The following is a 27,709-nucleotide window of genomic DNA, read 5'->3' as shown; positions in this document are numbered from 1 at the left end:
GCTAACCGTAGAGCATATTAAAGACGCTGTCTTATACATGAGAGATGCACAGAGGGATATTTGCCGGCTGGCATCTAAAATAAACGCAATGTCCATTTCTGCCAGGAGAGGATTGTGGACTCGGCAATGGACAGGAGATGCAGATTCTAAAAGGCACATGAAAGTTTTGCCTTACAAGGGTGAGGAGTTGTTTGGGAATGGTCTCTCGGACCTCGTTTCCACAGCAACAGCTGGGAAGTCAACATTTTTACCCCATGTTCCCTCACAACCAAAGAAAGCACCGTATTATCAGGTACAGTCCTTTCGGCCCCAGAAAGGCAAGCGGGTTAGAGGCGCGTCCTTTCTGCCCAGAGGCAGAGGTAGAGGGAAAAAGCTGCAACATACAGCCAGTTCCCAGGAACAGAAGTCCTTCCCCGCTTCCTCTAAGTCCACCGCATGACGCTGGGGCTCCACAGGCGGAGCTAGGTACGGTGGGGGCCCGTCTCAAGAACTTCAGCAACCAGTGGGCTCGTTCACGGGTGGATCCCTGGATTCTACAGGTAGTATCTCAGGGGTACAAGCTGGAATTCGAGACGTCTCCTCTTCGCCGTTTCCTCAAATCTGCCTTGCCGACAGCTCCCCCGGACAGGGAGCCAGTGCTGGAGGCGATTCACAAGCTGTATTCTCAGCAGGTGATAATCAAGGTACCCCTCCTTCAACAAGGACGGGGTTACTATTCCACAATGTTTGTGGTACCGAAACCGGACGGTTCGGTGAGACCCATTTTAAATTTAAAATCTTTGAACACTTATATAAGAAGGTTCAAGTTCAAGATGGAATTGCTCAGAGCGGTGATTGCAAGCCTGGACGAGGGGGATTACATGGTGTCACTGGACATCAAGGATGCTTACCTGCATGTCCCCATTTACCCTCCTCACCAGGAGTACCTCAGATTTGTGGTACAGGACTGTCATTACCAATTCCAGACGATGCCGTTTGGTCTGTCCACGGCACCGAGGGTATTTACCAAGGTAATGGCCGAAATGATGATACTCCTTCGGAAAAAGGGAGTTTTAATTATCCCGTACTTGGACGATCTCCTTATAAAGGCGAGGTCCAGGGAACAGTTGTTGATCGGAGTAGCACTAGCTCGGGAAGTGCTACAACAGCACGGCTGGATCCTGAATATTCCAAAGTCGCAGCTGGTTCCTACAACCCGTCTACTGTTCCTGGGGATGGTTCTGGACACAGAACAGAAAAAAGTGTTTCTCCCGGAGGTGAAGGCCAAGGAGTTATCGTCTCTAGTCAGAGACCTCCTAAAACCAAAACAGGTGTCGGTGCACCACTGCACGCGAGTCCTGGGAAAGATGGTGGCTTCTTACGAAGCAATTCCATTTGGAAGGTTCCATGCAAGGATCTTTCAGTGGGATCTGTTGGACAAGTGGTCCGGGTCGCATCTTCAGATGCATCGGCTGATAACCCTGTCTCCAAGGGCCAGGGTGTCGCTACTGTGGTGGCTGCAGAGTGCTCATCTTCTAGAGGGCCGCAGATTCGGCATACAGGACTGGATCCTGGTGACCATGGATGCCAGCCTTCGAGGTTGGGGGGCAGTCACACAGGGAAGAAACTTCCAAGGACTATGGACAAGTCAGGAGACTTCCCTACACATAAATATTCTGGAACTAAGGGCCATTTACAATGCCCTAAGTCAGGCAAGACCCCTGCTTCAACACCAGCCGGTGCTGATCCAGTCAGACAACATCACGGCGGTCGCCCATGTAAACCGTCAGGGCGGCACAAGAAGCAGGATGGCGATGGCAGAAGCCACAAGGATTCTCCGATGGGTGGAAATTCATGTGTTAGCACTGTCAGCAGTGTTCATTCCGGGAGTGGACAACTGGGAAGCAGACTTCCTCAGCAGGCACGACCTCCACCCGGGAGAGTGGGGACTTCATCCAGATGTCTTCCAAATGATGGTACACCGTTGGGAAAGGCCACAGGTGGACATGATGGCGTCCCGCCTCAACAAAAAGCTAAAAAGATATTGCGCCAGGTCAAGGGACCCTCAGGCGATAGCTGTGGACGCTCTAGTGACACCGTGGGTGTACCAGTCGGTTTATGTGTTCCCTCCTCTGCCTCTCATACCCTAGGTACTGAGAATAATAAGAAGGAGAGGAGTAAGAACTATACTTGTGGTTCCGGATTGGCCAAGAAGAGCTTGGTACCCAGAACTTCAAGAAATGATCTCAGAGCACCCATGGCCTCTGCCGCTCAGACAGGACCTGCTGCAGCAGGGGCCCTGTCTGTTCCAAGACTTACCGCGACTGCGTTTGACGGCATGGCGGTTGAACGCCGGATCCTGAAGGAAAAGGGCATTCCGGAGGAAGTCATCCCTACGCTGATTAAAGCTAGGAAGGAGGTGACCGCAAACCATTATCACCGCATATGGCGAAAATATGTTGCGTGGTGTGAGGCCAGAAGGGCCCCAACGGAGGAATTTCAGCTGGGTCGATTTCTGCACTTCCTACAGTCAGGGGTGACTATGGGCCTCAAATTAGGTTCCATTAAGGTCCAGATTTCGGCTCTGTCGATTTTCTTCCAAAAAGAACTGGCTTCACTGCCTGAAGTTCAGACGTTTGTCAAAGGAGTGCTGCATATTCAGCCCCCTTTTGTGCCTCCAGTCGCACCTTGGGATCTCAACGTGGTATTGGATTTCCTTAAGTCACATTGGTTTGAGCCACTTAAAACCGTGGAACTGAATTATCTCACGTGGAAAGTGGTCATGCTGTTGGCCTTGGCTTCGGCCAGGCGTGTGTCAGAATTGGCGGCTTTGTCATGTAAAAGCCCTTATCTGATTTTCCATATGGATAGGGCGGAATTGAGGACTCGTCCCCAATTTCTTCCTAAGGTGGTATCAGCTTTTCATTTGAACCAACCTATTGTGGTGCCTGCGGCTACTAAGGACTTGGAGGATTCCAAGTTGCTGGACGTAGTCAGGGCCCTGAAAATCTATGTTTCCAGGACGGCTGGAGTCAGGAAAACTGACTCGCTATTTATCCTGTATGCGCCCAACAAGCTGGGTGCTCCTGCTTCAAAGCAGTCTATTGCTCGCTGGATCTGTAGTACGATTCAACTTGCACATTCTGCGGCTGGACTGCCGCATCCTAAATCTGTAAAAGCCCATTCCACGAGGAAGGTGGGCTCTTCTTGGGTGGCTGCCCGAGGGGTCTCGGCTTTACAACTTTGCCGAGCTGCTACTTGGTCGGGTTCAAACACGTTTGCTAAGTTTTACAAGTTTGATACCCTGGCTGAGGAGGACCTTGCTTTTGCTCATTCGGTGCTGCAGAGTCATCCGCACTCTCCCGCCCGTTTGGGAGCTTTGGTATGATCCCCATGGTCCTTACGGAGTTCCCAGCATCCACTAGGACGTCCGAGAAAATAAGAATTTACTCACCGGTAATTCTATTTCTCGTAGTCCGTAGTGGATGCTGGGCGCCCATCCCAAGTGCGGATTGTCTGCAATACTTGTATATAGTTATTGCCTAACTAAAGGGTTATTGTTTAGAGCCATCTGTTGAGAGGCTCAGTTTATTTTTCATACTGTTAACTGGGTATAGTATCACGAGTTATACGGTGTGATTGGTGTGGCTGGTATGAGTCTTACCCGGGATTCCAAAATCCTTTCCTTATTGTGTCAGCTCTTCCGGGCACAGTATCCTAACTGAGGTCTGGAGGAGGGGCATAGAGGGAGGAGCCAGTGCACACCAGGTAGTCCTAAATCTTTCTTAGTTGTGCCCAGTCTCCTGCGGAGCCGCTATTCCCCATGGTCCTTACGGAGTTCCCAGCATCCACTACGGACTACGAGAAATAGAATTACCGGTGAGTAAATTCTTATTTTCTCCTGGTCTATCTGTTACAGGTTGCTCTTTCACTTGTTACGATGTATCTGTTATCATATACTGGTTATCTGTTGTTGTTTAGGTTTGTTCCGACTGCCGGAGGAACTATGCCCTGCTGGAATTATTCCTAGTTGTTTATATGTGGTGTCCCCTATGCTATTACCTACTCCGTCGTAAGGCCAGTTTAACATGTTCTTACTCTCTCTTTAAATTGTTGTACCTGAGTGCCGGTGCCTGCTCTGCCGGCCCGTCCCCGACTTTTTTCTATACTACTTTAAGTTGTTTTCCTCCCCTGTAGTAGTCATGCAGGTCCAATGTACTGGACCTTTTTTTTTTTTGTCTACCCACCTTCTCCCAGTTTATTCTGTCCTCCCTGCACCCCCTCCTGTCTCTCTTCCCCCTGAGCTCTGGTTCCATGGCTTCTTTCCTCTTCCTGTGGTACTCTGATCTCTATTTCAATAGTAACTATGATGCCCAGTATAGATATTTGTCTCTCACCCTTGCCTTGTATTTTTAATGGTTAACCTCCTCTCTCTTAATGTTAAGGGTCTGAACTCGCCCAACATACACAGACTGGCCCTCTCATTTTTCCACCAACAAAGAGCAGACATAGTCGCGCTGCAAGAAACTCATTTCTCATCCGCTAACCCCCCCCCGTTTAAAGATAATTATTTCCCAGTGGGATACTACGCGACTGGCCCGTTTAAACGTAATGGGGTAGCTATCCTTTTTAGCAAACATGTTTCTTTTACCCCTCACTCCCAAATCTCTGACAAGAGTGGCCGCTACCTAATCCTTACAGGTATCCTGGATGACAAGCCCGTTACACTAGTTTCCCTCTACGCCCCTAACTCTAACCAAACGCCATTTTTACGCAAATTGTTTCTCCGAATTCGCAAATCGCTTAAAGGCTCTCTAGTTGTCCCGGGTGATTACAATTTAGTTTTAGATCCAAAACTGGATAAATCTGGCCCTCTCTCACGACCCATACCCTCGAATCAATCTGGCCCCTCTCTAGCCTTCCGCAATCTACTCACGGAGTTCGACCTATTTGATATCTGGAGGATTAATAACCCCTCAGGGCGGGAATATACCTTCCACTCCTCAGTACACAATTCCTATTCCAGGATTGATTTCATTTTATGTGACAAATGGTCTCTCCAGAGAACTAGGGACATTGCCATTCTTCCGATCACTTGGTCGGACCATGCCCCCGTTCTCTGGAAGTGGAACCTCTCCGCTCCCCAGAACCCCCCTAGGCAATGGCGTCTCTATCCCTATCTTTTAAGCAATCCTCTCTCCAAAACACGGATTCTAGATTCTATTACCTCTTATCTTGCCACCAACTCTCCCCAGGACACCTCCGTCATTAACCACTGGTGCGCCTTTAAGGCTGTTACCCGTGGTGCAGCTATACAAGCTGGTGCCATCCTCAAGAAACAAGCTCTCCAGTTACAGTCAAAACTGGAGGTCGAATTACTGGATCTTGAGTCACGCAATATGGCCACTCCCTCTAGAACTCTCAAGAAGGAACTCTCCAGTGTTCGTAGCCAACTCCAAAAACTGCTTCTTGCCCGTACGCAAGCGGCTTTAAATAGATTGAGACAAAAGTTCTATCTTCTGGGTAACAAATCTGGTAGAATGTTGGCCCGTAAGCTCCGAGCTCAGCAAGCCAGGAACAAGATCAAATTTGTCTACTCCCCCTCCAAACGGAAAGTCCTCAATCCTAAAGACATCACAAATCAGTTTGCACATTACTATGCTAAACTTTACAATTTACTGACTGACCCCTCTACCCCTCAACCCACCCCTCTCTCCATCTCTTCTTTTCTGGACGATCTCTTTCCCCACACTGAATCCAGAGCAACTGTCCGCCCTTAACGCCCCATGGACCCCTGCTGAGGTTGCCGCAGCCGTTAAGTCCTCTCCCCGCAACAAGGCTCCTGGCCCTGATGGGTTCGTCTCTGATTTCTATGCCTTGTTCCTTGATGTTCTCTCTCCCTACCTGACCGACCTCTTTAACAATTTCTCTGATCAAGGAACTTTACCGGCGGAACTTCTAGAAGCACGAATAGTCACTATTCCCAAACCCGGCAAAGACCCTGCTTATGTACACAATTACCGCCCCATTGCCCTCCTTAATACCGATATCAAATTATACGCTAAATTGATTGCGTCACGAGTGAACAGTTTTCTGCCATTGCTGGTACACCCGGATCAGACTGGTTTTGTCCCGGGCCGTCAGGCGTCGGACAATACATGCAGAGTTTTTAATTTGATTGATTCTCTCTCTACAGATCAGGGCCTTCTCCTGCTATCATTGGATGCTGAGAAGGCCTTCGATAGACTTAATTGGTCCTACATGCGTGAAGTCCTTCTCCGATTTGGATTCGGGGATCGCATCCTATCCTCTATTTCTCTAACGTCCTAGTGGATGCTGGGGACTCCGTCAGGACCATGGGGAATAGCGGCTCCGCAGGAGACAGGGCACAAAAAGTAAGCTTTTAGGATCACATGGTGTGTACTGGCTCCTCCCCCTATGACCCTCCTCCAAGCCTCAGTTAGGTTTTTGTGCCCGTCCGAGCAGGGTGCAATCTAGGTGGCTCTCATAAAGAGCTGCTTAGAAAAAGTTTTTTAGGTTTCTTATTTTCAGTGAGTCCTGCTGGCAACAGGCTCACTGCTACGAGGGACTTAGGGGAGAGAAGTGAACTCACCTGCGTGCAGGATGGATTTGCTTCTTAGGCTACTGGACACCATTAGCTCCAGAGGGATCGAACACAGGCCCAGCCATGGAGTCCGGTCCCGGAGCCGTGCCGCCGACCCCCCTTGCAGATGCCGAAGTTGAAGAGGTCCGGAAACAGGCGGCAGAAGACTTTCAGTCTTCATAAGGTAGCGCACAGCACTGCAGCTGTGCGCCATTGTTGTCGGCACACTTCACACCAGCGGTCACTGAGGGTGCAGGGCGCTGGGGGGGGCGCCCTGGGCAGCAATGTATAATACCTTTTTCTATGGCTAAAATACATCACATATAGCCCTTGAGGCTATATGGATGTATTTAACCCCTGCCATATATCGCAAACTCCGGGAGAAGAGCCCGCCGTTTTAGGGGGCGGGGCCTATTCTCCTCAGCACACAGCGCCATTTTCCTGCTCAGCTCCGCTGTGAGGAAGGCTCCCAGGACTCTCCCCTGCACTGCACTACAGAAACAGGGTAAAACAGAGAAGGGGGGCATATTTTGGCGATATTTTTATATATTAAGCGCATATAACAGAAACAACACCTTTTAGGGTTGTTTATATACATTTTTATAGCGCTTTGGTGTGTGCTGGCAAACTCTCCCTCTGTCTCCCCAAAGGGCTAGTGGGGTCCTGTCTTCGATAAGAGCATTCCCTGTGTGTCTGCTGTGTGTCGGTACGTGTGTGTCGACATGTATGAGGACGATGTTGGTGTGGAGGCGGAGCAATTGCCGGTAATGGTGATGTCACCCCCTAGGGAGTCGACACCGGAATGGATGGCTTTAATTATGGAATTACGTGATAATGTTAGCACGCTGCAAAAGTCAGTTGACGACATGAGACGGCCGGAAAACCAGTTAGTACCTGTCCAGGCGTCTCAAGCACCGTCAGGGGCTGTAAAACGTCCCTTACCTCAGTCAGTCGACACAGGTACCGACACAGATGAATCTAGTGTCGACGGTGAAGAAAGAAACGTATTTTCCAATAGGGCCACGTTATATGATCACGGCAATGAAGGAGGCTTTGCATATCTCTGATACTGCAGGTACCTCAAAGGGGGGTATTATGTGGGGTGTGAAAAAACTACCTATAGCTTTTCCAGAATCAGAGGAATTGAATGACGTGTGTGATGAAGCGTGGGTTAACCCCGATTGAAAACTGCTAATTTCAAAGAAGTTATTGGCATTATACCCTTTCCCACCAGAGGTTAGGGCGCGCTGGGAAACACCCCCTAGGGTGGATAAGGCGCTCACACGCTTATCAAAACAAGTGGCGTTACCGTCTCCTGATACGGCCGCCCTCAAGGATCCAGCTGATAGGAGGCTGGAAACTACCATGAAGAGTATATACACACATACTGGTGTTATACTGCGACCAGCAATAGCCTCAGCCTGGATGTGCAGTGCTGGGGTGGTGTGGTCGGATTCCCTGACTGAAAATATTGATACCCTGGATAGGGACAGTATTTTATTGACTATAGAGCAATTAAAGGATGCTTTTCTTTATATGCGAGATGCTCAGAGGGATATTTGCACTCTGGCATCGAGAGTAAGTGCGATGTCCATATCTGCCAGAAGAAGTTTATGGACGCGACAGTGGTCAGGTGATGCGGATTCCAAACGGCATATGGAAGTATTGCCGTATAAAGGAGAGGAATTATTTGGGGTCGGTCTATCGGATCTGGTGGCCACGGCAACAGCCGGAAAATCCACTTTTTTACCTCACCTCCCAACAGAAAAAGACACCGTCTTTTCAGCCGCAGTCCTTTCGTTCCTATAAGAACAAGCGGGCAAAAGGACAGTCATATTTGCCCAGAGGCAAAGGAAGGGGTAAGAGGGTGCAGCAAGCAACTACTTCCCACGAACAGAAGCCCTCCCCGGCTTCTACAAAGCCCTCAGCATGACGCTGGGGCTGTGCAAGCGGACTCAGGGGCGGTGGGGGGTCGACTAAAGATTTTCAGCACACAGTGGCGCACACAGTGGCTCACAGGTGGACCCTTGGATCCTGCAGGTAGTATCTCAGGGTTACAAGTTGGAATTCGAAAAGTCTCCCCCTCGCCGGTTCCTAAAGTCTGCTTTACCAACGTCTCCCTCAGAAAGGGCGACGGTATTGGAAGCCATTCACAAGCTGTATTCTCAGCAGGTGATAGTCAAGGTACCCTTCCTACAACAGGGAAAGGGGTATTATTCCACACTATTTGTGGTACCGAAGCCGGACGGTTCGGTAAGACCTATTCTAAATCTGAAATCCTTGAACCTGTACATACAGAAATTCAAGTTCAAGATGGAGTCACTCAGAGCAGTGATAGCGAATCTGGAAGAAGGGGACTTCATGGTGTCCCTGGACATAAAAGATGCTTATCTGCATGTCCCAATTTACCCTTCACACCAAGGGTATCTCAGGTTCGTGATACAAAACTGTCATTATCAGTTTCAAACGCTGCCGTTTGGTTTGTCCACGGCACCTCGGGTCTTTACCAAGGTAATGGCCGAAATGATGGTTCTTCTACGAAGAAAAGGCGTATTAATTATCCCTTACTTGGACGATCTCCTGATAAGGGCAAGGTCCAGAGAACAGCTGGAAGTCGGAGTAGCACTAACCCAAGTAGTGCTTCAACAACACGGGTGGATTCTGAATCTTCCAAAATCTCAATTGACCCCGACGACACGTCTGCTGTTCCTGGGAATGATTCTGGACACTGTTCAGAAAAAGGTGTTTCTCCCGGAGGAGAAAGCAAGGGAGTTATCCGAACTTGTCAGGAACCTCCTAAAACCAGGAAATGTGTCAGTACATCAATGCACAAGAGTCCTGGGAAAGATGGTGGCTTCTTACGAAGCAATTCCATTCGGCAGATTCCACGCACGAATATTTCAGTGGGATCTGCTGGACAAATGGTCCGGATCGCATCTGCACATGCATCAGCGGATAACACTGTCACCAAGAACAAGGGTGTCTCTTCTGTGGTGGTTGCAGAGTGCCCATCTGTTAGAGGGCCGCAGATTCGGCATACAGGACTGGGTCCTGGTGACTACGGATGCCAGCCTACGAGGCTGGGGAGCAGTCACACAGGGAAGAAACTTCCAGGGCGTGTGGTCAAACCTGGAGACGTCTCTTCACATAAATATACTGGAGCTAAGAGCGATTTACAATGCTCTAAGCCTGGCAAAACCGCTGCTTCAGGGTCAGCCGGTGTTGATCCAGTCGGACAACATCACGGCAGTCGCCCACGTAAACAGACAGGGCGGCACGAGAAGCAGAAGAGCAATGACAGAAGCTGCAAGGATTCTTCGCTGGGCGGAAAATCATGTCATAGCACTGTCAGCAGTGTTCATTCCGGGAGTGGACAACTGGGAAGCAGACTTCCTCAGCAGACACGACCTCCACCCGGGAGAGTGGGGACTTCATCCAGAAGTCTTCCACATGATTGTGAACCGTTGGGAAAAACCAAAGGTGGACATGATGGCGTCCCGCCTCAACAAGAAACTGGACAGATATTGCGCCAGGTCAAGAGACCCTCAGGCAATAGCTGTGGACGCTCTGGTAACACCGTGGGTGTACCAGTCCGTGTATGTGTTTCCTCCTCTGCCTCTCATACCAAAGGTACTGAGAATTATACGGCTACGGGGAGTAAGAACAATACTCGTGACTCCGGATTGGCCGAGAAGGACTTGGTACCCGGAACTTCAAGAGATGCTCACGGTAGAGCCGTGGCCTCTACCGTTAAGAAGGGATCTGCTTCAGCAGGGACCTTGTATGTTCCAAGACTTACCGCGACTGCGTTTGACGGCATGGCGGTTGAACGCCGGATTCTAAAAGAAAAGGGCATTCCAGAGGAAGTTATTCCTACCTTGATTAAAGCCAGGAAGGAAGTGACCGCACAACATTATCACCGCATTTGGAGAAAATATGTTGCGTGGTGTGAGGCCAAGAAGGCCCCAACGGAGGAATTTCAATTGGGTCGATTCCTACATTTCCTGCAGGCAGGATTGTCTAGGGGCCTCAAATTGGGGTCTATTAAGGTTCAAATTTCGGCCTTATCGATTTTCTTCCAGAAAGAATTGGCTTCAGTGCCTGAAGTACAAACCTTTGTCAAAGGTGTACTACATATACAGCCCCCGATTGTGCCTCCAGTGGCACCGTGGGATCTCAACGTAGTTTTGGATTTTCTCAAATCCCATTGGTTTGAGCCGCTCAAATCGGTAGATTTGAAGTATCTTACATGGAAAGTAACCATGCTACTGGCCCTGGCTTCAGCCAGGAGAGTATCAGAGTTGGCGGCTTTATCGTACAAAAGCCCATATCTGATTTTCCATTCGGACAGGGCAGAACTGCGGACGCGTCCTCAGTTTCTGCCTAAGGTGGTTTCGGCTTTTCACTTGAACCAGCCTATTGTGGTGCCTGCGGCTACTAGCGACTTGGAGGACTCCAAGTTGCTGGACGTTGTCAGAGCATTGAAAATATATATTTCAAGGACGGCTGGAGTCAGAAAATCTGACTCGCTGTTTATCCTGTATGCACCCAACAAGATGGGTGCTCCTGCGTCTAAGCAGACGATTGCTCGTTGGATCTGTAGCACAATCCAACTTGCACATTCTGTGGCAGGCCTGCCACAGCCTAAATCTGTAAATGCCCACTCCACAAGGAAGGTGGGCTCATCTTGGGCGGCTGCCCGAGGGGTCTCGGCATTACAACTTTGCCGAGCAGCTACGTGGTCAGGGGAGAACACGTTTGTAAAATTTTACAAATTTGATACTCTGGCTAAGGAGGACCTGGAGTTCTTTCATTCGGTGCTGCAGAGTCATCCGCACTCTCCCGCCCGTTTGGGAGCTTTGGTATAATCCCCATGGTCCTGACGGAGTCCCCAGCATCCACTAGGACGTTAGAGAAAATAAGAATTTACTTACCGATAATTCTATTTCTCATAGTCCGTAGTGGATGCTGGGCGCCCATCCCAAGTGCGGATTGTCTGCAATACTTGTACATAGTTATTGTTACAAAAATCGGGTTATTATTGTTGTGAGCCATCTTTTCAGAGGCTTCTTCGTTGTTATCATACTGTTAACTGGGTTCAAATCACAAGTTGTACGGTGTGATTGGTGTGGCTGGTATGAGTCTTACCCGGGATTCAAGATCCTTCCTTATTGTGTACGCTCGTCCGGGCACAGTACCTAACTGAGGCTTGGAGGAGGGTCATAGGGGGAGGAGCCAGTACACACCATGTGATCCTAAAAGCTTACTTTTTGTGCCCTGTCTCCTGCGGAGCCGCTATTCCCCATGGTCCTGACGGAGTCCCCAGCATCCACTACGGACTATGAGAAATAGAATTATCGGTAAGTAAATTCTTATTTTTAGCATTATATAGCTCTCCTTCGGCCCGAGTGTTCAGCAATGGTTTCCTATCTGACCCTTTCCCAATTACAAATGGCACCAGGCAGGGATGCCCTCTCTCCCCCCTAATGTTCGTTTTGTCAATTGAACCCCTGGCTATTACAATTCGTGACAATCCCTACTTTCCAGCTCTACAGTTCGGCTCCTCCTGCCATAAATTAAGCCTTTTTGCGGACGATGTTCTTCTCTTTATTTCTGACCCTCACACCACTCTCCCTCTCCTGACCTCTATCTTACATGCCTTCAGTTTAGCCTCCTATTACAAACTTAATGTCACTAAGACTGACACCCTGCCCATTAACCTCTCCCACGCTCTTTCGACCCTCCAATCTTCTTTCCCCTATAACTGGCAGGTTAACTCGATAACATACTTAGGTATCCGTATCCCTACTCGCACTCCCGATGTCTTCACCTATAATCTTTCCCCTTTATTAGTTACATTAGAGGCTCTCTCAAAACCTTGGGCGACATACGAGGTCTCCTGGCTAGGGCGTATGGCTGCATTCAAAATGTCCCTCCTGCCCAAACTGATGTACCTGTTCCGCACGATCCCGTATACCTTCCCAAAAAAGGCCCTTCAGACCTGTTTTTCTATATTGACCAAGTATGTCTGGTCTTCTAAACCCCCGTTATTGGCTCACTCCAAAATGATTTTACCAAGAGCCTTAGGGGGCCTCTATTTACCCACCATTCCTCTATATCAGGAAGCTTCCCTGTTAGCCTCCCTTAAACATTATTTTATAACTGATTCTCTGGTATCTTGGGTGGAACTGGAACAAACACAAGCCCATTCGGTCCCCCTTGCGGATCTTTTCCGCATTCCCAGGATGCTTCGACCTGCCCTCCCGCATCTTCTCCCATCCACTCAAGCCTCGCTTAAAACTTGGGATAACCTACCCACCGTCCTGTTGTCACCTGCTTGCTGCATCGCCCAGGTCTCCATTACCACCCTCTCAGCGATTATCCCCCATCTAAATCTTTCGAAATGGAGATAGCTGGGCATACTATACCTGGGGGATGTATTGGATGGACTTTTCATGTTGCCCTTCCCTGCTCTCCAACAGAAATTCTCCCTTCCTGCTCTGGAACTTTTCCACTATTATCAGGTCACGCACTGGTGGAAATCGATCCTTACCACCTTACTTACCCTGGATTCCACCTCGCAAGCCCTTTTCTCCCGGCTTTCTTTAAATAAATCCAGGGGTGATATCTCATTCTGGTACAAGCTACTGATTACCCCTATCTCCCCCTCTAAATCTACTGCTCAGATGAAATGGGAGTTGGATCTGGGTAGAACACTGTCATCTCTGGAATGGCGCGCTGTTTTCCTGACCTCCCACTCCATGTCCCAATGCCTAAACCACACTGAAATGCATGTTAAACTAGTCCATAGACTGTATTTGACCCCCGACCGTTTACACAGGTTTTGGCCTACTTGCAGCGACAAATGCTGGAGACTCTGTGGATCAATAGGACATATCTACCACATATTCTGGTCCTGCCCGAAAATTACACAATGCTGGTCCGAGGTGTTCGATTTGATTAATAAGGTTCTCCATACACAACTTACCCCAGACCCGATTGTAGCGTTGCTTCAGTTATTTCCCTCCCTCGCCCCTCCTTCTAGCAGATATGTTCTGGGACATATTTTGATAGCCGCTCGTGCTAATCTCGCTCAGTTATGGAAGCAATCTACTGCCCCGGTTCTACTAAACGTCATTCACAAAACACACCACCACTACCTCATGGAGACTGAATACGTCCCCATCTCCAACACCACTTCCTCCCCCCTGACCCGCTGGTCCCCATGGCAGGTGTTTGTCACCACTGGTCCAGATTCCCAGTACTTCCACAACCCTTCTAACAGCGTTACAGCCCATTTTAGCCTAACTGAACACCCTGTTAGTGAGTGAGTGGCATTGTAGGTCCCCTCCCGGAATAGCACCCTTGGTCTCATTATAATGTGGGCTTTCCTTCACCTGTTCTAATCGGAGGTAGGATTATGTTTATGTTTCTGATTCAGTCCCCTTTCTCTCCTAATGCCTCTCCAGATCCCTCTCGACTTATATTGTTCCGCACACTATGCCTTTTTAATACGATATCTCTGTTCCTTTTACACAGTTTCTACACCTGAGCCCCTCTTTCAACCTAATGTTTTCTGTCTGTTTTCCACTTGAAGCGGTCTCCTCTCCTTTTTCTGCCCTCCGTATTTCTCTTGCCTCTGCTCTCTTTCTTATTTCTTATGTCTGCCATATTTGTTTCGAAGTACCTTCACCATTGTGTTACTGGATGCTCCCCCCCCCTCCCCTGTGCCCCCCCCTGCATCCTCCCCCCCTATATCGTGTTGCTGTGATGTTATGTGCCCCCTTCCCCTTTTTTCTTTTGTACCCCATAAAATTGTTTCTCTAATAAAAACTATTGTCGTAAAAAAAATAAAAAAAATTGCATGATTAAGAAATCTCTGAGGAAAGTGAGTAAAATTATTGTTTACTGTTTAAAGTGGAACCTTATGCACCTGGCAGTACATTTTTATTTGTTCTGTACTGTGTTTGTGTGTGTGTGTATTAGTACTGTAACATCCTTTAACTCGTAATGGACAGTGAGTGTTTTTACTAACTAAAATGAAAATATGTCCCTGCATCACATATCATGATGTGCCTATGTGTTTCCACTGCATTCTTAGCTGAACACCCTTCTATGCTTGTGCCACATATTGGCATACTAGGCTACTGCAACTTTAGCACCGCCCTTTCAGTCATTTCTATTTTCCCATTGTTTCCCAAAAATAGATAAGGCTACATTAATAACAATCAGAGTGAGGTGACATTGAGATGGATGTTACTTGGGAGTCACATTCATGTATGCAATATTTTTGTTCCATTAGTCAAATTGCGCTTAGATCTGTGTTTTATTGTGTACGGTGACTACTGTCCACGTAGCCTGATCTCCCTATCTTCTTCCATCACCAGATGTAAAATATAGCACATCTGCAGACCGCAATGCTGGCCTATAACTGAATGCGCATACTGTATACATTGTGCTATTGTGTTTATAGTGCAGGCACAATATGCGTTTTCAAATAATTCAGTTCACAATCCACAAAGGGAAATCTGACACCAGCAAGAATAGAATCTTTCCTCAGGGAATGGTGACATTAATACAACAGTAGATTTTACCATTTGAATGCATTCCAATTCTATTTATGCTAAAGCTGGGTACACACTGGAGTGATATTGGCCCAATATGCCTAATCGGAGTGACACATCGGTCATATCGCTCAGTGTGTACGCACAATATTATTATTTATTTATTACCAGTTATTTATATAGCACACACATATTCTGCAGCGCTTTACAGAGAATACTAAGCCATTCACATCAGTCCCTGCCCCAGTGGAGCTTACAATCTATATTCCCTACCACATTTACACACACACACATTCACGCTAAGGTTATTTCGTGGGGAGTGAATTAACCTACTAGTATATTTTTAGATTGTGGGAGGAAACCGGAGTACCCGTAGGAAACCCACACAAGTACAGGGTGAATATACAAACTCCACACAGTTGGGGCCATGGTGGGAATTGAACCCATGACCTCAGTGCTGTGAGGCAGTAATGCTAACCATTACACCATCTGTGCTGCCCCAATATGCATGCTCCCGCTGTTGCTAGAGACGTCGTCAGGTTTGATATGCCGCATATCAAACTTAATGTTATTGCTAGTGTCCTGTAGTATGTTAATGAAGGACGTTACACGATCTGTCCTTCATTAACTTCGCTCCAGTGCGTACACACAATCTGAGCTGATTTGTTCGAATGTCGCAATGAATGCTTGTCATTCCAGTTTGTACCCAGATTTACACAGTAAAATAAGACGATATTGATTTTTTTTCCATTGAATGATGTCCAGTCATGCATTTATGCACTTCAGCTATGTTGGGTTTAGATGTACCAGACCAGTGATGTCTCACACTCCTGAGCGGTTAATACAAATATATATATATATATATATATATATATATATATATGTCAGAGTTACCATAATTTACGTGTCACCTTGTGTCAACTTTACTAGGTGTCAAAGAGAGGAATGACCTACAGCCAGAGGGAGAAAATGATAGCCGAAGCCCGGCGTCATGAGTTTATTAGGGAGGACCAAATTAAGAGATTGAACCAAGAACAGCAAATGGACGCTTGCCTAAAGAGTGAGGACCGTGTGGAAAAGAAGCGCTTTCTGAGGAGATTGCAGGATGAAGAACAGGAGAGACGGATGGAGGAGACGATTGAGCTAGTAAAATCTGTTCTGGCATTTGCTTGGAAACAATAGATAGTATTGTAAAAATAAGAATTTACTTACCGATAATTCTATTTCTCATAGTCCGTAGTGGATGCTGGGGACTCCGTAAGGACCATGGGGAATAGCGGCTCCGCAGGAGACTGGGCACATCTAAAGAAAGCTTTAGGACTATCTGGTGTGCACTGGCTCCTCCCCCTATGACCCTCCTCCAAGCCTCAGTTAGGATACTGTGCCCGGACGAGCGTACACAATAAGGAAGGATTTTGAATCCCGGGTAAGACTCATACCAGCCACACCAATCACACCGTATAACCTGTGATCTGAACCCAGTTAACAGCATGATAACAGAGGAGCCTCTGAAAGATGGCTCACAACAATAATAACCCGATTTTTGTAACAATAACTATGTACAAGTATTGCAGACAATCCGCACTTGGGATGGGCGCCCAGCATCCACTACGGACTATGAGAAATAGAATTATCGGTAAGTAAATTCTTATTTTCTCTAACGTCCTAAGTGGATGCTGGGGACTCCGTAAGGACCATGGGGATTATACCAAAGCTCCCAAACGGGCGGGAGAGTGTCGGATGACTCTGCAGCACCAAATGAGAGAACTCCAGGTCCTCCTCAGCCAGGATATCAATTTTGTAGAATTTTACAAACGTATTTGCTCCTGACCAAGTAGCTGCTCGGCAAAGTTGTAAAGCCGAGACCCCTCGGGCAGCCGCCCAAGATGAGCCCACCTTCCTTGTGGAGTGGGCATTTACAGATTTTTGGCTGTGGCAGGCCTGCCACAGAATGTGCAAGCTGAATTGTACTACAAATCCAACGAGCAATAGTCTGCTTAGAAGCAGGAGCACCCAGCTTGTTGGGTGCATACAGGATAAACAGCGAGTCAGATTTCCTGACTCCAGCCGTCCTGGAAACATATATTTTCAGGGCCCTGACAACGTCTAGCAACTTGGAGTCCTCCAAGTCCCTAGTAGCCGCAGGCACCACAAATAGGTTGGTTCAGGTGAAACGCTGAAACCACCTTAGGGAGAAACTGAGGACGAGTCCTCAATTCCGCCCTGTCCGAATGGAAAATCAGATAAGGGCTTTTTCAGGATAAAGCCGCCAATTCTGACACGCGCCTGGCCCAGGCCAGGGCCAACAGCATGACCACTTTCCATGTGAGATATTTTAACTCCACAGATTTAAGTGGTTCAAACCAATGTGACTTTTGGAACCCAAAACTACATTGAGATCCCAAAGTGCCACTGGAGGCACAAAAGGAGGCTGTATATGCAGTACCCCTTTTACAAACGTCTGAACTTCAGGGACTGAAGCTAGTTCTTTTTGGAAGAAAATTGACAGGGCCGAAATTTGAACCTTAATGGACCCCAATTTCAGGCCCATAGACACTCCTGTTTGCAGGAAATGTAGGAATCGACCCAGTTGAATTTCCTCCGTCGGGCCTTACTGGCCTCGCACCACGCAACATATTTTCGCCAATTGCGGTGATAATGTTTTTGCGGTTACATCCTTCCTGGCTTTGATCAGGATAGGGATGACTTCATCCGGAATGCCTTTTTTCCTTCAGGATCCGGCGTTCAACCGCCATGCCGTCAAACGCAGCCGCGGTAAGTCTTGGAACAGACAGGGTCCTTGCTGGAGCAGGTCCCTTCTTAGAGGTAGAGGCCACGGATCCTCCGTGAGCATCTCTTGAAGTTCCGGTTACCAAGTCCTTCTTGGCCAATCCGGAACCACGAATATAGTGCTTACTCCTCTCCATCTTATCAATCTCAGTACCTTGGGTATGAGAGGCAGAGGAGGGAACACATACCCTGACTGGTACACCCACGGTGTTACCAGAGCGTCTACAGCTTATTGCCTGAGGGTCCCTGGACCTGGCGCAATACCTGTCGAGTTTTTAATCATGTGGAAGACTTCTGGGTGAAGTCCCCACTCTCCCGGGTGGAGGTCGTGCTGAGGAAGTCTGCTTCCCAGTTGTCCACTCCCGGAATGAATACTGCTGACAGTGCTATCACATGATTTTCCGCCCAGCGAAGAATCCTTGCAGCTTCTGCCATTGCCCTCCTGCTTCTTGTGCCACCCTGTCTGTTTACGTGGGTGACTGCCGTGATGTTGTCCGACTGGATCAACACCGGCTGACCTTGAAGCAGAGGTCTTGCTAAGCTTAGAGCATTGTAAATGTCCCTTAGCTTCAGGATATTTATGTGAAGTGATGTCTCCAGGCTTGACCATAAGCCCTGGATATTCCTTCCCTGTGTGACTGCTCCCCAGCCTCGCAGGCTGGCATCCGTGGTCACCAGGACCCAGTCCTGAATGCCTAATCTGCGGCCCTCTAGAAGATGAGCACTCTGCAACCACCACAGGAGGGACACCCTTGTCCTTGGTGACAGGGTTATCCGCTGATGCATCTGAAGATGCGACCCGGACCATTTGTCCAGCAGGTCCCACTGGAAAGTTCTTGCGTGGAATCTGCCGAATGGGATTGCTTCGTAGGAAGCCACCATTTTACCCAGAACCCTTGTGCATTGATGCACTGAGACTTGGCTCGGTTTTAGGAGGTTCCTGACTAGCTCGGATAACTCCCTGGCTTTCTCCTCCGGGAGAAACACCTTTTTCTGGACTGTGTCCAGGATCATCCCTAGGAACAGAAGACACGTCGTCGGAACCAGCTGCGATTTTGGAATATTGAGAATCCAATCGTGCTGCCGCAACACTACCTGAGATAGTGCTACACCGACCTCCAACTGTTCCCTGGATCTTACCCTTATCAGGGAATTGTCCAAGTAAGGGATAACAATATTCCTTCGAAGGAAGGGAATTTTAATCATTTCGGCCATTACCTTGGTAAAGACCCGGGGTGCCGTGGACCATCCATACGGCAGCGTCTGAACTGATAGTGACAGTTCTGTACCATAAACCTGAGGTACCCTTGGTGAGAAGGGTAAATTTTGACATGAAGGTAAGCATCCTTGATGTCCCTAGACATCATGTAGTCCCCTTCTTCCAGGTTCGCAATCACTGCTCTGAGTGACTCAATCTTGAATTTGAACCTCTGTATGTAAGTGTTCAAAGATTTTAGATTTAGAATCGGTCTCACCGAGCCGTCTGGCTTCGGTACCACAACAGTGTGGAATAATACCCCGTTCCCTGTTGCAGGAGGGGTATCTTGATTATCACCTGCTGGGAATACAGCTTGTGAATGGCTTCCAAAACTGTCTCCCTGTCAGAAGGAGACATCGGTAAAGCCGACTTTAGGAAACGGCGAGGGGGAGATGTCTCGAATTCTAATTTGTACCCCTGAGATATCACCTGAAGGATCCAGGGGTCTACTTGCGAGTGAGCCCACTGCGCGCTGAAATTCATTGAGACGGGCCCCCCACCGTGCCTGATTCTGCTTGTAAAGCCCCAGCGTATACTGAGGGCTTGGCAGAGGAGGGAGAGGGTTTCTGTTCCTGGGAACTGGCTGATTTCTGCAGCCTTTTTCCTCTCCCTCTGTCACGGGGCAGAAATGAGGAACCTTTTTCCCGCTTGTCCACGAAAAGACTGCGCCTGATAATACGGCGTCTTCTCATGTTGAGAGGCGACCTGGGGTACAAACGTGGATTTCCCAGCTGTTGCCGTGGCCACCAGGTCTGAAAGACCGACCCCAAATAACTCCTCCCCTTAATAAAGCAATACTTCCAAATGCCGTTTGGAATACGCATCACCTGACCACTGACGTGTCCATAACCCTCTACTGGTAGAAATGGACAACGCACTTAGACTTGATGCCAGTTGGCAAATATTCCGCTGTGCATCACGCATATATAGAAATGCATCTTTTAAATGCTCTATAGGCAAAAATATACTGTCCCTATCTAGGGTATCAATATTTTCAGTCAGGGAATCCGACCACGCCAACCCAGCACTGCACATCCAGGCTGAGGCGATTGCTGGTCGCAGTATAACACCAGTATGTGTGTAAATACCTTTTAGGATACCCTCCTGCTTTCTATCAGCAGGATCCTTAAGGGCGGCCATCTCAGGCGAGGGTAGAGCCCTTACAAGCGTGTGAGCGCTTTATCCACCCTAGGGGGTGTTTCCCAACGCACCCTAACCTCTGGCGGGAAAGAATATAATGCCAATAACATTTTAGAAATTATCAGTTGTTATCGGGGGAAACCCACGCATCATCACACACCTCATTTAATTTCTCAGATTCAGGAAAACTACAGGTAGTTTTTCCTCACCGAACATAATACCCCTTTTTGGTGGTACTCGTATTATCAGAAATGTGTAAAACATTTTTCATTGCCTCAATCATGTAACGTGTGGCCCTACTGGAAGTCACATTTGTCTCTTCACCGTCGACACTGGAGTCAGTATCCGTGTCGGCGTCTATATCTGCCATCTGAGGTAACGGGCGCTTTAGAGCCCCTGACGGCCTATGAGACGTCTGGACAGGCACAAGCTGAGTAGCCGGCTGTCTCATGTCAACCACTGTCTTTTATACAGAGCTGACACTGTCACGTAATTTCTTCCAACAGTTCATCCACTCAGGTGTCGACCCCCTAGGGGGTGACATCACTATTACAGGCAATCTGCTCCGTCTCCACATTATTTTTCTCCTCATACATGTCGACACAAACGTACCGACATACAGCACACACACAGGGAATGCTCTGATAGAGGACAGGACCCCACTAGCCCTTTGGGAAGACAGAGGGAGAGTTTGCCAGCACACACCAGAGCGCTATATATATACAGGGATAACCTTATATAAGTGTTTTTCCCCTTATAGCTGCTGTATAGTTAATACTGCGCCTAATTTGTGCCCCCCTCTCTTTTTTAACCCTTTCTGTAGTGTAGTGACTACAGGGGAGAGCCAGGGAGCTTCCCTCCAACGGAGCTGTGAGGGAAAATGGCGCCAGTGTGCTGAGGAGATAGGCTCCGCCCCCTTATCGGCGGCCTTATCTCCCGTTTTTCTATGTATTCTGGCAGGGGTTAAATGCATCCATATAGCCCAGGAGCTATATGTGATGCATTTTTTTTTTTTGCCATCCAAGGTGTTTTTATTGCGTCTCAGGGCGCCCCCCCCCAGCGCCCTGCACCCTCAGTGACCGGAGTGTGAAGTGTGCTGAGAGCAATGGCGCACAGCTGCAGTGCTGTGCGCTACCTTGTTGAAGACAGGATGTCTTCTGCCGCCGATTTTCCGGACCTCTTCTGCCTTCTGGCTCTGTAAGGGGGCCGGCGGCGCGGCTCTGGGACCCATCCAAGCTGGGCCTGTGATCGTCCCTCTGGAGCTAATGTCCAGTAGCCTAAGAAGCCCAATCCACTCTGCACGCAGGTGAGTTCGCTTCTTCTCCCCTTAGTCCCTCGATGCAGTGAGCCTGTTGCCAGCAGGTCTCACTGAAAATAAAAAACCTAAACTAAAACTTTCACTAAGAAGCTCAGGAGAGCCCCTAGTGTGCACCCTTCTCGTTCGGGCACAGAGATCTAACTGAGGCTTGGAGGAGGGTCATAGGGGGAGGAGCCAGTGCACACCAGATAGTCCTAAAGCTTTCTTTAGATGTGCCCAGTCTCCTGCGGAGCCGCTATTCCCCATGGTCCTTACGGAGTCCCCAGCATCCACTTAGGACGTTAGAGAAAAGTTTATATTATTGGGACCTAGAGTCATGCAACTCTTTACAGTTTATGTATGTGTCCTCATACACCTAGCTTCAGTACACCATGTGGTGCAAGACGCCTGGAGTGAGTGACCCAAGAAGCAGTGTAGCGTCTCTTTTGCTCAAATGAGTCTGAATCTGTATATGAAACACAATGTCACTTGGCGTGGCCGCTGCATTTTAGCACTTTGTGTACATTTCCAGACTCAGTCACACATAGATGTACAAGTGTCGCATATCAAATTAATCAGTACCGTCTCTTGAAGTAGTTGTGTTGATCTGCATTGTGATTGAGACACATTTAATCAAAAAAGACGCTCAAAAAAAGCTGAGTTGCACGGGACCTGGTCAACAAAGAAGGGATATGTGGTGTGCCGACTGCAAAAGTGTATGAGGATACAACTGTATCTACAATATATATACTGTGCATGATGATTTTACCGCTTGACATGTGTCTCTGAAATTTAATGTAAATAACAAAATTTGAAGAGGTCGAGTTGATGAAGGTGTTATGACCTAAAGACCATAGTAACAATGTTATGTTAAATGTTGGTAGACTATTTACTGATATATTTTGTGGATAAAAGTATTGTGTCTAATAAAGATACATTTTTAGAACTTTTTAATTGTAAATATCTCAGTTTCTTCTAAAAGTAACAACACCTCCATCCACTCTCCTCTTCATCTGTTATAAAATGGTCAGTCAAGTTTCTTGTCATAAGAATCTGTTTTATATGTAACATTTCTGAATGCTTCTATTGATGCTAGCACATTTAAGGCATGCAGACAGCACGGAAAGGCAATCATTATTTGTAAAGTGATAGGACTTTTATGTGTAATGCCATGAATGGCTTTTATGAAGTACTCCGTCCGAAGTGGGCAGGCAGAGGAAACAAATACATTTGCACTGAATAGTGCAGAAAGAAACACAACATGAATGTACATATAAAGTTTTGTCCAGCCCTTTGCACCATAATAGTAAATGCATTATATTCCAGGGATAGCACCAGAAGAGCTTTTTGACTCCCTGGGTGTTGCGCTTGCTAATGAGCGGTGTGCTTTTGATTAAATACAATGCATTGCACTAGTGGCTGTATTGACAAGATTTTTGTTGTTTTTAGTAAATTACAGATATATGCCATTATCTCCAAACAGGTCGAGATATGTAAAACAATAAGATAAATGACACGGGTTGTAATTTATTCGTTCTGTAGAGCTAATAGTGGCGATCACAAGGAAAGTTCCCCAGGGAACTGATCTCTATTCAAGACAAAGATTTGATACATTCAGTCTAATGGCGGTATCCTAATACTCCCTGGTGTGTTTTCGTCTGATCAAAATGGCCGGATTTTGTGATTAATGACCGATGATCATTATCGCGGTATCCAATTAAAGCTACTTTGATCAGCTGAAATTGGACCCCAGATCACACGAAAACACTTGGTATCGGGGATAAGTCGTGGCTCTGGCGCCACCTTATCACGGATTATGCTACGGGTGCCTCAATCCCCGATAAGTGCCGTCATTGGGGATAATAGGACCTCAGCTAATAGGATACCACCCTTAGTATTATTTGATTATGAAGCTATTCTATATTGCAGATATTCTGAGTGAATAATATTGAATTCAGCTGATGAATATAATAACTGATACCAATACTTAAAATGTCTGAGTAGGCAGCATTTGACTATTGAGCTGTTGTTGAATTATAATTATGTCTGTATGTAGATCAGGGCTCGACTATTTTTTTCTAAAAGCTAGCAGCCATCTTAAATGTTTAGGAGCCAGACCATCATCACCAACCAAAATATATGAAAGCTTGTAGAGACCACCTCACATGCCCCTTCAATACCCCTAAAACCCAGCCACATGCCCAGCTCTGCTGCCTAATTCATAGTATGCCATAAGTCAGGGCACTAATAGTATAGAGGGTTATCCAGTGCCACTAAAGCCATTGGGCGAGCGCTGAAACCTCTTTCTCCATTCCTAAAACAGGGGTGGGTTCTTGTGCCTACATGCGATAGTCCTGTAGCGTGGAGTTTTGTTTCTAAACTAAACCTCCCTCTCGTCACTGACTGCTGTGGCCTTAGTCAGGAATGAGGCTATGTGGAAATATCTGATCATTAGGCGTTTTACTGGTGCTGCTCCGCTTTCTTTGTCCACTGTAAATTCCAAGCGCCAGATCTAAAATCTTTCTTGCCATATTGACCTGGTGACCGGTATATATATATAGAACTCTGATGTAGCCTGCAGGTAAATTATATATAATGTCAAAGCACAACAAACGCTTAAGAAGAAGTATTTGGTCTGTAATTGTAGGCAGCAGAATCCAAAAGGCTTAAAGATTTACAGCTGGAACAAGAAGAAAGAATGGCACAGGAGCTGGAAAGAATAAACCATGAAAAACTGAAAGATGAGAAACTGAGACAACAGATACGAGAGAATAGGTACTTTACCTATAAGGGAAATACATAAGGTTTTAGTAACTAGTGGGCAAAACACTAAACCAACACACTGTTTACTAAAAATTATATTTAAAAATTGCTTAAAATTTGAATGACCTTTTTTAAGTAATGATATAGACTGTTTTTGCTCATTAGTTTTAGTTTGAAGTTACATTTTAAGTAACTTTCTATTCCATATTTGTTGTAATTTCAATATTAAATCCAACACTGTCTGCTTAAGAAAAACATGTCTGTGCATAGGGTAGTGCAATCTTAGGGGCACATTTACTTAGCTTCTAAAACAGAAATTTGGTAATGTTTTGCCCATAGCAACCAATCAGATGCTGTGTTTCATTTTCTTTTTTTAAACATTAGATTTTTATTGAAAAATTTTTCACACAGAAATGGGGAACAGAAAAAAGAGTAAAGGGGAACATAGGGGTAGTCCGGAATGGTTACCATAATCAAAGCACTTTTAACGCACAGTTGGATGAATATACAATCGGTTACATCGGGCGTTCAGAATCAAGAAGAAGAGAAAAAAAACACACAAAAAGAGGCTTAGCACAAACCAACAAAAAGATAAAAAATATATATATATATTTCTCTAACGTCCTAAGTGGATGCTGGGGACTCCGTAAGGACCATGGGGATTAGCGGCTCCGCAGGAGACTGGGCACAACTAAAGAAAGCTTTAGGACTACCTGGTGTGCACTGGCTCCTCCCACTAAGACCCTCCTCCAGACCTCCGTTAGATTCTTGTGCCCGGCTGAGCTGGATGCACACTAGGGGCTCTCCTGAGCTCCTAGAAAGAAAGTATATTTTAGGTTTTTTATTTTACAGTGAGATCTGCTGGCAACAGACTCACTGCAGCGAGGGACTAAGGGGAGAAGAAGCGAACCTACCTAACTGGTGGTAGCTTGGGCTTCTTAGGCTACTGGATACCATTAGCTCCAGAGGGATCGACCGCATGGACCTGGCCATTGATGTTCGGTCCCGGAGCCGCGCCGCCGGCCCCCTTACAGAGCCAGAAGCAAGAAGAGTCTGGAAAATCGGCGGCAGAAGACATCAGTCTTCACCAAGGTAGCGCACAGCACTGCAGCTGTGCGCCATTGCTCCTCATACACACTTCACACTCCGGTCACTGAGGGTGCAGGGCGCTGGGGGGGGGGGGCGTGAGCAGCAATAAAAACACCTTGGCTGGCAAATATATCACAATATATAGCCCCAGAGGCTATATATGTGATAAATACCCCTGCCAGAATCCATAAAAAAGCGGGAGAAAAGTCAGCGAAAAAGGGGCGGAGCTATCTCCCTCAGCACACTGGCGCCATTTTCTCTTCACAGTGCAGCTGGAAGACAGCTCCCTAGGCTCTCCCCTGTAGTTTTCAGGCTCATAGGGTTAAAAAGAGAGGGGGGGCACAAAATTTAGGCGCAATATTGTTTATACAAGCAGCTATTGGGGGAAAAATCACTCAGTTATAGTGTTAATCCCTGCATTATATAGCGCTCTGGTGTGTGCTGGCATACTCTCTCTCTGTCTCCCCAAAGGACTTTGTGGGGTCCTGTCCTCAGTCAGAGCATTCCCTGTGTGTGTGCTGTATGTCGGTACGGCTGTGTCGACATGTGGGATGAGGAAGGTTACGTGGAGGTGGAGCAGAGGCCGATAAATGGGATGTCGCCCCCTGTGGGGCCGACACCAGAGTGGATGGATAGGTGGAAGGTATTAACCGACAATGTCAACTCCTTACATAGAAGGCTGGATGACGTAAAACAGCGGTGGGACAGCCGGCTTCTCAGCCCGCGCCTGCCCAGGCGTCTCAAAGGCCATCAGGGGCTCAAAAAAGCGCCCGTTACCTCAGATGGCAGACACAGATGTCGACACGGAGTCTGACTCCAGTGTCGACGAGGTTGAGACATATACACAATCCACTAGGAACATCCGTTACATGATCTCGGCAATGAAAAATGTGTTAAGCATTTCTGACATGAACCCAAGTACCACATAAAAGGGGTTTTATTTTTGGGGAGAAAAAGCAGCCAGTGTTTTGTTCCCCCATCAGATGAATGAATGAAGTGTGTAAAGTAGCGTGGTTCCCCCGATAAGAAACTGGTAATTTCTAAAAAGTTACTGATGGCGTACCCTTTCCCGCCAGAGGATAGGTCACGTTGGGAGATATCCCTTAGGGTGGATAAGGCGCTCACACGTTTGTCAAAAAAGGTGGCACTGCCGTCTTAGGATACGGCCACCTTGAAGAAGCCTGCTGATAAAAAGCAGGAGGCTATCCTGAAGTCTGTATATACACACTCAGGTTATATACTGAGACCTGCAATTGCCTCAGCATAAATAGTGCTGCTGCAGCGTGGTCTGATACCCAGTCAGATAATATTAAAACTCTAAGACAGGGATAATAGTTTGCTAACATAGAGCATATTAAAGACGTCGTCTTAGATATAAAGGATGCACAGAGGGATATTTGCCGGCTGGCATCCAGAATTAATGCAAGGTCCATTCTGCCAGGAGGGTATTAGAAACCCTGCAGTGGACAGGTGATGCTGCCTATAAAAGGCACATGGAGATTCTGCCTTATAAGGGTGAGGAATTGTTTGGGGATGGTCTCTGGGACCTCGTATCCACAGCAACAGCTGGGAAGAAAAAAAAAAAAACAGGTTTCCTCACAGCCTAAGAAAGCACTGTATTTTCAGGTACAGTCCTTTCGGCTTCAGAAAAGCAAGCGGGTCAAAGGCGCTTCCTTTCTGCACAGAGACAAGGGAAGAAGGAAAAAGCTGCACCAGCAGCCAGTTCCCAGGATCAAAAATCTTCCCCCGCTTCCTCTGAGTCCACCGCATGACGTTGGGGCTCCACAGGTGGAGACAGGTGCGGTAGGGGCGCGTCTCGGGAACTTCAGGGACCAGTGGGCTTGCCCACAGGTGGATCCCTAGGTTCTGCAAATAGTATCACAGGGATACAGGCTGGAGTTCGAGGCGACTCCCCCTCGCCGTTACCTCACATCAGCCTTGCCTGCTGCCCTCGGAGAAAGGTAGTACTGGCGGCAATTCACAAGCTGTACTTCCAGCAGCTGAAATCAAGGTACCCCTCCTTCGACAAGGCCGGGGTTACTATTCCAAAATGTTGTGGTACCGAAACCAGACGGTTCGGTGAGACCTATTCTAAAATTGAATGCCTTGAACACTTATATACGAAGGTTCAAGTTCAAAATGGAATCGCTCAGGGCGATTATTGCAAGCCTGGAGAATTTCATGGTATCACTGGACATCAAGGATGCTTACCTGCATGTCCCTAT

At 47.4% G+C, this 27,709-nt stretch overlaps 2 protein-coding genes across 4 annotated transcripts in view; both read left to right on the top strand.

Moving 5' to 3' along the window:
• Positions 1-27,709, top strand: part of ZNF280D (zinc finger protein 280D) — a 629,515-nt gene that overhangs the window by 382,125 nt on the left and 219,681 nt on the right. The window lies entirely within an intron of this gene.
• MNS1 (meiosis specific nuclear structural 1) overlaps positions 1-27,709 on the top strand; it is a 77,142-nt gene that overhangs the window by 6,387 nt on the left and 43,046 nt on the right. For 2 of the 3 annotated variants that reach the window (XM_063926149.1, XM_063926150.1), the window contains 2 exons: positions 16,078-16,293; positions 24,280-24,407. In XM_063926149.1, coding sequence (XP_063782219.1) covers positions 16,078-16,293; positions 24,280-24,407 — 344 coding nt within the window. The remainder of the gene's footprint in view (positions 1-16,077; positions 16,294-24,279; positions 24,408-27,709) is intronic. The other variant, XM_063926151.1, reaches the window with a different exon arrangement.

The sequence above is a fragment of the Pseudophryne corroboree genome, chromosome 6 (genome assembly GCF_028390025.1).
Source record: "Pseudophryne corroboree isolate aPseCor3 chromosome 6, aPseCor3.hap2, whole genome shotgun sequence".
In the NCBI taxonomy this organism is placed as follows: Eukaryota; Metazoa; Chordata; class Amphibia; order Anura; family Myobatrachidae; genus Pseudophryne; species Pseudophryne corroboree.
Note: the sequence above shows the minus strand (reverse complement) of the source record. Positions and strands in the feature narration are given on the sequence as shown.